Genomic DNA, 13,009 nt, shown 5'->3' with positions numbered 1-13,009 from the left:
TGAAGTCGGCCATTTAGCCAACTGAGCCACCCAGATGCCCCTAAATTTTCCATTTTAAAAGGCTAAAGTTTAAATTTTACCTCACATCTCAGAAAATAACATTGTATTTTTCCAACAGAAGACTATCTTTAATACTCCCTGGAGATTAAAACAAATTTCATTTTATAGTCAATATATTTAAAGGAACATATAAAATACTCTCACTAGATAAACACTTCTAGGTCTACTTCATTTTAGATAGTTCTAGGAAGATAAGAAAGGACATGGATATTTTATATTCAGAATATTTTTTAAAAAATGCTAACTCATCCTTGGCCTAAAGATCTATTTTTATTTCTAATAAAAAGGCATCCAATGCTTCAAAATCTCCACAATGCTTGCTCTATGGAATTCTTGCAAAGAGACTCAAATTTTTGTCTTGCTACATACTCTACCTTCATATATTCTGATTTTGTCAGATACTTTCAGGAAACTGGTATATTTGCCCATTGCCATACATCCAAGGGAATTGGTTCTGTGTCCAAAAGGGACATACATTAAGGGATACAGCTCTATATTATATGCAACTGTAAAACCAGAAGTGATGCCAAAAAATACCAGGCATAAAACTGTGTGTCAAATTATTATTTCAGATATTGTTAATCATGAATGCTGTTTCAGACTCCAGGACATACACTAATCCATTCACACTTCTTCAAGTAATTACGGTTATAATCATAATACCAGAAAATCTTGTGTCATTGCAGAGCTTATGCAGAGGCACGTTGAAATATGTCCAGAACTAGATGACTTTGAGGAGACTGCATCATCCCAAAACTCTACAGATGAAAGAAAACGTTGCCTGATGTAGACCAGCAGCAATCAAAATATTTCCCTTTTATTTCAGTTGGCCTCTTTGTTGACCACTCTCCTTTCAGTAAACTGGTGTGTACCAAATGTTTGTGCCTCCCCCACAAAATTTGTATGTTGAAGCTCTGAATTTCTATGTGATGGGATTAGAAGGTGGGGCTTTGGAAAGTTATTAGGTTTAGGTAAGATCACAAGTAGGGAGCTTCCATGTTAGGATTAGTGACTCTTGTAAGATGAGAACATACCAGAGCTTTCCCTCTCCACAATGTGAAGATATAACCAGAAGGTGGCCCTCCTGCAAGCTGGAAAGAGATCCGTCACCAAAGAATCAAATCAACTGGCACCTTGGGTAGGACTTTCCAGGTTCCAGAATAATGATCAATAAATATCTATAGCTGAAGTCACCCCTTCTACATAATATGTTGTAGCAGCCCAAGCTAAGAAAAAACACTTTCTATTTTCTAACTTGCTGTTAGGTTTCTAGTCACTACTTTTGACTAAAGTCTATTTTGTCTGATATAAGTAAATCTACCTTTTCTTTCTTATGGTCTGCACTTATACAAAGTCTCTTCTTCCGTCTTCTTACTTTGAACCTATGTGTCTCTTTAAAATAAAATCAATGTCTTGTAGGCTGCATATAGTTGGGTCTTCCTCCTCCTCATCCTTCTTACTCTCCTCCCTGTCCTCCTCCTTCCCCCTTCTACTCCTCTTCCTCCCTTCTCACCCCCATTCCTCCTCTTTCTCCAACCAGCCAAATTGTGCCTTTTAATTACTGAATTCAGTCCATGTAGATGTAGGATTATTGATACGTAAAGATTTACTAAATAGCCATTTTAGTTGTTGCTTTTTGTCTGTTTTCTATTTCAATTGTTTCTTTTCCCCTCTGTTTCTTCCTATATTTGTAAATTAATGGCGTACCATGCTGGCATCCCCCTGGCCCTTTTTTAAATGTATTTTTTTAATTTACTCATTTATTTTGAGATAGAGAGAAAGCAGGAGCAAGGAGGGGCAAAGAGAGAGGGAGAGAGAGAATCTGAAGCAGGCTCTGCTCTGTCAGCACAGAGCCCCATGCAGGGCTCAAACTCAACAAACCACAAGACCATGACCTGAGTTGAAATCAAGAGTCAGATAGATACTTAACCAACTGCGCCACCCTGGTGCCCCATCCTCCCACCCTACTTTTTTTAATGTTTCATGAATCTACTCTAGGTTTTGCTTTGAGGTTACCATGAGGCTTACAAAAAAATAACATATATAAAACAGTATATTTTTTGCTGATAGCAAGTTACCTTCATTTGCCTATAAAGACACCACAATTTTATTCCTCCCTTTTGATATTTTTGATGTCACCATTTATCCTTTTTTGAGAGAGAGAGTCGGGGGGGGGGGCGCAGAGGGTAGGGGCAGAGAAAGAGAATCTTAAGTAAGCTTCATACCCAATGCAGAGCCCCACACAGGGCTCAATCTCACAACCATGAGATCATGAGCTGAGAGCTGAACCAAGATCATGACCTGAGCTGAAATCAAGAGTCAGGCACTTAACCAACTGAGCCACCCAGGTGCCCCTACCATTTTTTATGCTGTGTATTCATTACAAATTATAGCAGCTATTCTTATTTTTAATACTTGTTTCTCTTATTTGTTATACTATTGTTAAGTGGTTAATACACTGTCCTATTTATATAATTGGAGTTTTCTAAATCTTCCTATATATGTTTCAGCTTTACCATTGCGTTACATACTTTTGTATGCTTTCATCTCACTGATTAGAGTTTTTTTTCATTTCAGTTTAGAGAACTCTCTTTGAAATACTACTTGCAAGGTAGATCTAGTGATGATGAACTCCCCTAGCTTTTGTTTGTCTGGAAAAGTCTTCATTTCTCTCACAAATCTGAAGAAAAACTATGTTTGACATAGTATTCCTGACTGGCAATTTCTATCATTTAACACTTTGAATATGACATTCTACTTTCTCCTGGCTTGTAGGGTTTCTGCTGAGAAATCCACTGATACCTTAATAGGGTTCCTTTCTTAGTTGCACCGCTTTTTCCCTGGCTACCTTAGAACTTTTTAACTTTGATTTTGATAGCTTCATTATAACGTGTCTTTGAAAATGTCTTTTGTCACTGAGGTAATAGAGTGATCTATTAGCTTCCTGAACTTTGGTTCCAAGTATCCCCAGGCATGGGAAGATTTTAGCTACTCTTATTTTAACTAAAATTTCTACCCCTTCTCCCTCTGTTCTCCCTCTGGAACCACAAAAGTTTGGAGGTTTGCCCTTTTGATTGAGTCTCACAAGTAATGTAAGCTTTCTTTGCTCATTTCTATTTTTTTCTCTTTGTTCTCTTGCTACTGGGCTATTTCAAAATTCTTACCTGTTAAGTCATTTATACTCTCTTCCATCTGCTCTACTCTACTACAGATGCTCTGTATTGTATTCTTCATCCAATCACTGAATTCTTCAGTTCAAGATTATTTTTGGTTCTTTTTCATGGTTTCTCTTTTTTTTCTAAAGAACTCATTTATTCATTTATCTCTTTCTTAATCTCATTGATTAGACTTTCTGATTTTTTTTTGTAGTTTATAGTTTCTTCAATACAGCTCTTTTCAGTTCTTTATGAGCTATATCACTGTATACCATGTCTTTAGGATCAGTTGTTAGAGAATAATTGATATCTTTTGTAATGGTATATTTCCTTTATTTATGAACTTCCTTGATCTCACTGCCATAGCAGGAGCACACACAAGGCAGATGCTGCACAGTGGGGTGAAGTGGGAGCTTAGCAGAGTTTTGTGGGTGCCTACAGGCTGATGATATCCTCCGGCAGGCTATTCCCAGTAGCTTGTGGGGCAGACTTGATGCTGAAGTCCTAAATTTACAGCAGAAACTGTGTTCCTTTCATGACCTTTGAAATTATTGTCTGTTTTTTTTTTTTTCTTTTCTTTGCCCTCAGTCATGGAGGTACCTTCTCAGAAATCAGTGTCTTCTGGAAAGAGACAGGTTCCTTCAGTTTCAACCCCCACAACTAGATTAACCTGAAGATCACCCACTGCTTTCCAACTCCTCTTAGGGGAAGTCACATCTTTCCACTATCGGTGTGAGAAACATCTGTGCCGCCACTAACAGAGGGCTTAGTTCCATGCAGTGTCACCTGGGGAGGCAGGAAGCTCCAGTAGAGTTCCTTTCTGTCCACTGCTTCCAAACTCATTTCTATTCTATTCTATTCTATTCTATTCTATTCTATTCTATTCCAATGGCATGTTGAAATCTCCACTATGGCAGGATGGACTTCTATCCTTTTTATGTCACCTGTGTGTTTCCTTGCAGGACAGCACTTTCCAGGTTTTTTTCCTTGACCAAAGCAAGTGGAAGTGGGGCAGGTTTGCTAACTCCCTTGGATCCATTCTTACTAAGGTCTTGTTTATTTATTTTCTGATGCACAGATAGGAAGAAGTTCTCTTGGATCCCTCCCAGGTGCTACAGCATTCTTGTTTATGTATGGATGTCTAATTCATTGTTTAAAAAAAGAGGGAGAGATAAATGAGGAACATCTTATGCCACCATGATGCTGACTTTACCACCCACACTATATTTAATTAATCTCTCTTCTCTTAAATTTTGTTTTGCCATTTTTTGCCAACAATATTCCCTAATAGATGAAGCATATTTATTTATAGATATGAAATATTTCTAAGTTATTCATTAATCTAACAAAGTTATAGATGATAACTGATATTTGAATCCTTGTAAAATGATTTAAATAGGGTCAAACTTCTTTCTGGAACCTGAAATAATTCAAGTATTCCATAATATGGTTTAGTGTTAAGAAAATAATCTTGGACCTGGGCAATAGTATGAACAAAAATACTGAAGGTAAAGTGTCTCTGCTGTGTTCAGGGAGCACATAGGATAGGGATAAAAAAAATACAGTCATATTTACTCATAGTGAAGGGTAATTAGAGATAAAGCTTGATGCAGATGATTCTTTCAGAGTGGGAGAACTTTTGTCCAGTTGCCACGGTCTTCAGAATTGAGAAAGTCTTGTTGCTAAGCAGTTAAATCTAGAACACAATCAAATGAGAGATGAAAGGGAGCGGATTGTTAGTTCTCTTTTTATGTAAGGTTTTAGATCAAAGTCTTTGTGCATAAAGAGAGGTAGTACAAACCATGATAGGGCTCTAGCTAGCAAAGATAATTGGAACCATTAATTCTACTGCTGGTAAGTCTTTCAAGAATTTAGCTGTAGAGGAGAGAAACATTAGTATTAATGCATACATGCATACACACATGCAAATATACACACACCATAATTCTTTGCCATTTTTTATTCTTAAGGATGGATCTGCTACCTGGATTATGTCTTATTCTGGTCTATTTTACTTGGTTGAGTAAACAAAATTGTGTTTTTAGTGGGTTGTTGCTCATACTTTGGAAAAATAAAGCTATAAGAGTGAGAAGGGAGGTGGTAATTAGGGTAGATAGATTGATGAGCTTGATGACGCTCTCAGGAGAGAAAAAAAGAACTTATAAAAGATGATGTATGACCATCTACTTAGAAGTTTCTGTTTCATTATGGCATTATACCACATTATGAATGAAAATGTTATATTCTCTTAGGAAATGTGTCTCTTGAATCATTGCATAAAATAATGTTATGAGGATAAATGCCTTCTGGCTCACATACTCTTGGAATTAGAAATAAATTCTGACTAATTTTTATTGATTAGTTTCACTCTCAACAGCACTCTGTCATTCTTAATTATTTTCCATCACAACAATTGATACTCCATTATAATTACAAAATATATATCAAGAGACTCAAAAGTCAAATCAGTATATTAAGATTTTACTCACAATTTAGAGGTATTGTCCTCAAAGGTTTAATTTAGGAATTTTACTTTCCTTTTTGCGGTTTCTTGGCATTTTGTGAAATATTCCTCCCCATTAGTCCTAGAGAAATACCAAACTACCCTAGGAATTCAGATCTTATTAATGATGAAGATAGTATTTAGCCTGAAATAAATTTCCTGGCTGCTATCTGCAAGAAGAAAGCAAAGACTAAGAAAAATATCAAATCCTGTATTAGACATGCAAGAAATGGTTGAATTCTGGATTTTACTGTTTAAACTACCATAACTGGAACTCAATAATAACTACTTGTGAAAACAAAGACAAGGAATTTTCAGGTGAAGGTGAAGATACTCTGTGATTTCTTTTCCCAGGAGTTTTGAGATGTTTCTATGGGCGTAGCAAAATCAGGGAAAAAGGATTAACCTAGTTGGAACTGAAGATTTGAGACCACAGTGGTTGTATTAATGGAGTCTAGAGCCAGGCTATAGATATACGAGGTAAAATTAAGGGAACGTAAAAAGTGGGGGAGAATGAAAAAAAAGTGATTTTGCTGCATAAATTTGAGAATCAAGTTTTGAATAAGAATAAAAGTTGTGGTTAACTATTTGACATCTAAGAGTCAGGACAATGGAGGTTATAATAAGGGTTAGGATTAGGGTTATGGTTAGGGTTACAGTTAGAGTTTGATAATAAGATACAGATGATACTAAGAAATAATATTTAGCTATAAGCCAATGGCTAAATATTGTTGAAAATAAGTAGCAAAGCTAAAATAAACTAGGTATTATATAGGTTGCCCATATGCTCACTAAACCCCAGATGTGGGTAAAATTATTGGTGAATAACACATTAATAAATCAGACACCCAATTGCTTGAGGTTTGTGTAGCATTGATTTGGGTGTTGGTGTTTGAGTAAGAAAAAAAGCTAAATAGTGGTCCAGTGAGATGGCTACCGGTTTAGCGGTTTGTAAGTGGCTTTGGTAATCAGTGCAAATTTGGCTCTGTCATCTGCTCTGTATGCCATACAGGAATACTGAGAATGTAAATCTTCCTCTATGCCTTGCTTTGAATTGTTGATTGGTACCTTTAGTAAAATGAAGTAGGAATAAGGAGATTTCCATGAAGAAGTGAAAGTCAAGAGATTTTTGCTTTTCATGAAAGGAAGATTCCATACATGACACAATGATTCTACAAAAAAGAGGTCAAGGAAACATAGCTTCAAGATTTTTTTTTTTTAATGATTAAGCAAAAATAGGTACAGGGACTAGCAGAGGCGAGGTCCTTAATCATGCATCTTTTTTAAACAAATTTTTAATGTTTATTTATTTTTGAGAGAGAGAGAGGCAGAGTGCAGGTGAGGGAGGAGTAGAGAAAAAGGGAGACACAGAATCCAAAACAGGCTCCAGGCTCTGAGTTGTCAGCACATAGCCCAACGCTGGGCTCAAACTCACGAACCGTGAGATCATGACCTGAACAAAAGTCGGACACTTAACTGACTGAGTCACCCAGGTGCCCTTAATTTTTATATTATCTACTATGGGAGGTGGTTTGATCAGTTTATATTAGATCCCTCATAGCCGACTTCACTTTCCTGGTTTTTCGACTAGACCGAGAGTTCTTGGTGTCATTACTTTAAGCATTCTTATTACTTTAACGATTTCATAAAGACAGTGGATATATTCTCATTGGGTAATAAAAATCAGCAATGCATATACAAAATATTGAAATTTTACAAATTTCTAATGTGTAGTTTTGTCCCAAACACTGCTTCCAAATTTGAGACCATTAACATCTCCAGACCATTACTATCTCAACATATATGTACATGTATATTTCCTGAGTGTGTCGCACCATTATTTATTTTGTTTCTACTTTTCATGCAAAATATGCATATGTATTTTTATTTATGAAATAAATACATTTTACTGTCAAACCCAAGACATGGTTACCTTGAAATCTTATAAACTCAGAATGTGATGCCAATATTGATGTCTTGATTCTTGCAGTTTCACAGGCTTAGATGAAAAAGGGAATGCAGGAAGGAGCTAGGATAATCAATAATTTCTTTCACGGGGGGCGCCTGGGTGGCGCAGTCGGTTAAGTGTCCGACTTCAGCCAGGTCACGATCTCGCGGTCCGGGAGTTCGAGCCCCGCGTCGGGCTCTGGGCTGATGACTCAGAGCCTGGAGCCTGTTTCCAATTCTGTGTCTCCCTCTCTCTCTGCCCCTCCCCCGTTCATGCTCTGTCTCTCTCTGTCCCCAAAAAAATAAATAAACATTAACAAAAATAAAAAAATTAAAAAAAATAATAATTTCTTTCATGGAAGCATATTTACAGACCATGAGAAAAAATAATAAAATACATGAGTAATTTTTATATCTCTCCAGAGTAATGTGACTAAATAATTTATCATTTGAAAGTGAAAGGAAGACCTATATCATGATATCCATATCCACCCCATATGTGTAAATTGAGACTGCTACCTTAAAATATGATAGGTGTTCACATTTCCATTAATACTCTTTTATTTTATATATTTATGGTGAAAATGCTGATACATATTCATATATTTACAGAGCAATATAACAAATCCATATGTGTCCTTTATCTAGATTCTTAGAGTCAACCTATAGCCAATCACCATTGCTTTGTACACGTAGTCTCATTCTGCCTTACCATGATTTATTGAATGCAATGCAATATACTGAGTCATGAGGCAAACGCTGACCCACTTTACCCCATACCCTTCCTTTCATCCTTCACCTTGACTTGCTCATATGTTCCACTCCTATATCTGCCCTTCTTTGTATTTTTTTCTTTTAGTGCTGCTGCTCTGATGGTGTGACTCCTAGAAGACAGATCTTTAAATATCAGCACTTTATTTATCAGCATACTTCCAGCTCAGAGGGAGGAGACAGAATAGTGATGCTTCCTGATCCGCTCTGTTTTGGTCTCACCAATGGCTGAATATGATGTCTCCATAATAGTTGTGGGTGAGGTCATGGTACATGTGTTTCTGAGGTCATGGTACATAAGAGTGTTTCTGCTCCTTTTTGGATGGTCCCATGTTGAACACTCCTATTGCCATGGCCCCCCAGAAGTGGTGATTCCTTTGAGGGTAACAAACCCTAGCAATGTCAAGAAGCCTCCAGGCTGGATCTCTTACCAACTGCATTTTGGAGGCCAGCGACATGTTTTCCATATGAAGGTAAAGAAGCTTTTGCTGTCCAAAAATTTCCCACTGTTCACCTACACAGACCAGGGGGCTCTTCTTGAAGACCAGCCATTTATCCAGAAAGACTGTTATTATCGTGGCTATGTGGAAGGGGATCCGGATTCCTTGGTGTCTCTGAGTACCTGTTTTGGGGGCTTACAAGGAATAATGCAGACAAATCACATTGTTTATGAAATTTTACCCAAAAAGCTTTCTACCACATTTGAACACCTGGTATATAAGATGTACGGTGAGGAGAAACAATTCCCACCCACGAGGTGTGGCTTAACAGATGAAAAAATAGCACGGCAAGTGAAGTCACAAGAGAGCAATAATTCTGTTTTGCTGCAACATGGGTATGAAAGTCTGGGGACCCACAAGAGATTTGTTGAAATGGCAGTGGTGGTGGACTACAATCGATACGCTTATCGCAGATACAATGTCACAACTGTGGAGCTGGAAGTAATTACTACTGTGAATAACGTAAATACCTTCTATCAACCACTAAATATTGATGTGAGTTTAGTTGGAATGGAGGTCTGGAATGGAGGAAACCCTGTTGAAATAAAGAACATGGACACACTCCTGGATTTATTTTGCGCCTGGAAGAAAGCAAGCTTTAATGCCCGTGTCCCCCATGACATTGCGCATGTTTTTGTAAAAAAAGGATATGGTGCTCTTGGCATATCTTATGTTGGATCAATATGTAACTACAATACTAATTGTGCAGTGGATGCTTTCACAAGTGACAATTTGGGTGTTTTTGCATTTGTTGTGTCACATGAGCTCGGTCATTCTCTGGGTATGTGGCATGATGAGAAAACATGTAAATGTGCAGACGATGTGTGCATAATGTATGCAACACAGTCTCAGGCAACTAAATTCAGCAACTGCAGTTATGCTAGATATTGGCACACCTCGGCGGGATCAAGATGTATCTTGCATCCACGAACGCCAAAGAGAATCTTCCGGTATACACGCTGTGGGAACAGTGTGGTTGAAGATGGAGAAGACTGTGACTGCGGCTCCTTAAGTCTGTGTACAAAAGATCCATGTTGTCAGTTAGACTGTACTCTGAGTCCTGGGGCTACCTGTGCTTCTGGGCTTTGTTGCAAAGACTGCAAGATCATGCCATCAGGTGACGTGTGTAGAGAACGGGAAAATGAATGTGACCTTCCCGAGTGGTGCGACGGGACATCCTATCAGTGTCCAGAAGACGTGTACATGCAAGATGGAGCCGAATGCCCAGGTGGTGGCTACTGCTATGAAAAGAGGTGCAATACTCGTGATGAACAGTGTAGCCAACTTTTTGGCCCAAATGCCAAGAGTGCGAGTCAGATTTGCTACAGTACAGTGAACGTCCGAGGTGACCGTTTCGGCAACTGTGGTCTCAAGAATCATCAATTTATAAAATGTAATAACTCAGATACCCTGTGTGGGAGGGTTCAGTGTAAGAACGTGGCAGAAATTCCCACTCTGAGAGACCATTCTACTCTGCATTGGCTTCACATCAATGATAGCATCTGCTGGGGTACTGACTTCCATTTGGGGATGCCCTTGCCTGATCTTGGTGAAATAAAAGATGGTACAGAGTGTGGTGAAGAACAGATCTGTGTCCAAAGAAAATGCATCCCTTTGGCATATTTGAAAACTGATTGCTCACCTGAGACCTGCAATATGAACGGAGTCTGTAACAATAGACATCACTGTCATTGCAGCTATGAGTGGGACCCTCCTGACTGCCAGATAAAAGGCACTGGAGGTAGTGTAGACAGTGGCCCACCCCCAAAAAGAAAAGAGACCAATCGGTCACAGGAGAAACAGCAAAAGAAGACTAGCCCACTCTTATTCTGGTTGATACCTTCTCTGGTTTTATTCTGTTCTTTGTTAATTTTGTCTTTTATGAGAAGGGGAAAAAGCATTAAGAAAGAAGATCAAAATGTTACAACCGCACCCAGTAAACAGCAGAATGATCCACGTCAACCTAATCAAGGAGAACTGAATGATCCACCTGCAATGAGAAACCAAAAAGCTATGATTTCTAGAAAGAAACCCAATCCCAAATGAAATTCCCCGTTTGTTAAGTTTTAATTCCCTGGCAGGAGAAATGTTACAGCTTGTATCACAGGTCACTGACAGAAACTTCCTGAGACTTTTTATCATTTGGGATCATAAAGGTTAGCCATCGAACAATAAGCAAAATATACCAATTACCAGCACATTTTTACTTTCCATTATTTTAGACAATTATATCAGTTAATGTTTTGTGGAACTATTCTGTGGTTGCAGAGCAAAGGCACTGTCCACAGATAGGGTGTGTGTGTCTTCTGCTTTCTCACACAGGGAATAGGACACTGCAAATCACATTTCTCCTTTGTGAGTCCTCTCTTATTAGCTACTACCAGTAGGGTAAACTAAAGGGAGACTGGACATGGGAAATGTCCTGAATGTTGTTCATGTCATGGTTGCCTCATTAACTCTCACCCTGGCAAAGACAGTGCCTTTCAATCTTTATATCACTACATATGGATATAAATATAGATGTACACATAGGTAGAAAGATATCATATGTATTATATATACACATATGCATATATCTCAAATATATATACATTTCTTTCCTTGAGTTAATCCCCAGAACCAACAGTCCTGTCAACCTCAGAGAAACTGGCACAGCTATCGAGTGTCTTACCCTTAGAGTTCCAGATCCCAGGTCTTTGAGGCCTGCACCAAATCCCGGAGGTTCAGCACCAGGTTGGCCAACCCTCTCCTCAGAGGTCAGAGTTCTAGAGCCACGGGACCTACTCCGAATGTGTGGGTTCCAATAATGGCACCTCATCCCTTTGATCTCCAGTCTCGGGTGCAAAAGCTGCACTTCCTGTTAGTAAAGCATGGCTGCCTCAGAGGTGGGCTCTTCTTGTGACTGAATTCTGACTGATAGAGTATTACCTTGCATAACAGAGAATGTGGGAAGGAGTCTGACATCAGAAGGTTTTGAATTTTCACACCACTGTCTTTACTATCTTGGAGACATGGTTTATACTTAGATAGAATTACTTCAAAATCTCAAAAGAGAAGAAAATGATACTTACCATTCAACCCCTTGGTAACTTCACTTGTAAAATAAGATAAAGAAGATATTTACAATTCCAAGTAGGATATATAAGTCTTAGCAGACCCTGTTTCCTCTGCAAAGAAAAAAACCTAGAAAATCTAATTTATTTTAAGAACCATATTTGAAGGACATCAGAGAGCTGAGGAAGCAATATGGGATAGATGAACTAACATTTCAGGCAGGATAAAACAATTCTGAAAAGCACTGAATCTTGCCAGCCATTTTGTCCTCTGAGCATTTGCTGATGCCAGATGTGAATTTAACCTTGGGCTTGGCCCAGGTGGAGCACCTCTGCTGAGGGAAAGAGAAATTCCCAATGTCTTACTTACTACATGGGTTAGATAGACTGTAAACATTAGGCATCAATGGCCTCTAATTCACAATCAGATTTCCCCCAAGTCACAAGCTTGAGAGCTTCATGGGATGCTGGTGAGCTCCTCTGAAATTTCTCGAAGGCATAGATCCCCAAAATCATGTTGTATTTTGAGCACAAGACATATTTTGAACTAACGTTCCTCTTTGAAATGTCATAAAGGTGTCAATTCCCAAAATCGTGTTATATTTGAACACAAGACAGCACACGCACTGTGTCCCCATAATACACTTACCTGATTTTTGGTGTTGCATGTGGCAAGATGCTGGAGAGCTGGGTGGTGAACCTCTCGGTGATAGAGCACAACCACTGATAAGTTTTCAGAGTTGAGAAAATAGAATCACAGAATTGAAAGTCCAGCAGGCCCATGCCTGACCAACATAAGGAAAGGAGAATTCCCCAAGATGTGCTAAAAACCACTCACCTCTGACCTGGCACAACCCATGATTAGAGATAGTGATAAGCTCTTCAGCCCATCTTTCTAACAGAGGAAAGAGAGAAAACTCTGGAGGAGTCACCTGGAGTTGCGATGCTTGTTTCATACACAATTCCTGCACACAATAAAACATTACTGTACATGCTAAGAATCAAAATTCATGCTTTATT

At 38.5% G+C, this 13,009-nt stretch overlaps 1 protein-coding gene across 1 annotated transcript; it reads left to right on the top strand.

The window, feature by feature from the left end:
* The first annotated feature begins 4,941 nt into the window (after nucleotides 1–4,941).
* On the top strand, nucleotides 4,942–11,134 carry LOC121027043 (disintegrin and metalloproteinase domain-containing protein 20-like). Its single transcript, XM_040470072.1, has 2 exons — nucleotides 4,942–5,069; nucleotides 8,525–11,134. Exon 2 carries the CDS (start codon nucleotides 8,661–8,663, stop codon nucleotides 10,980–10,982), a length of 2,322 nt encoding a protein of 773 aa, XP_040326006.1. The 5' UTR covers nucleotides 4,942–5,069; nucleotides 8,525–8,660; the 3' UTR covers nucleotides 10,983–11,134.
* Nucleotides 11,135–13,009: the final 1,875 nt, after the last annotated feature.

The sequence above is a fragment of the Herpailurus yagouaroundi genome, unplaced genomic scaffold (assembly GCF_014898765.1).
Source record: "Herpailurus yagouaroundi ecotype Mexico unplaced genomic scaffold, PumYag 28, whole genome shotgun sequence".
Taxonomy (NCBI): domain Eukaryota; kingdom Metazoa; phylum Chordata; class Mammalia; order Carnivora; family Felidae; genus Herpailurus; species Herpailurus yagouaroundi.
The sequence above is the reverse complement of the archived record's forward strand: the minus strand, read 5'-3'. Positions and strand labels throughout refer to the sequence as shown.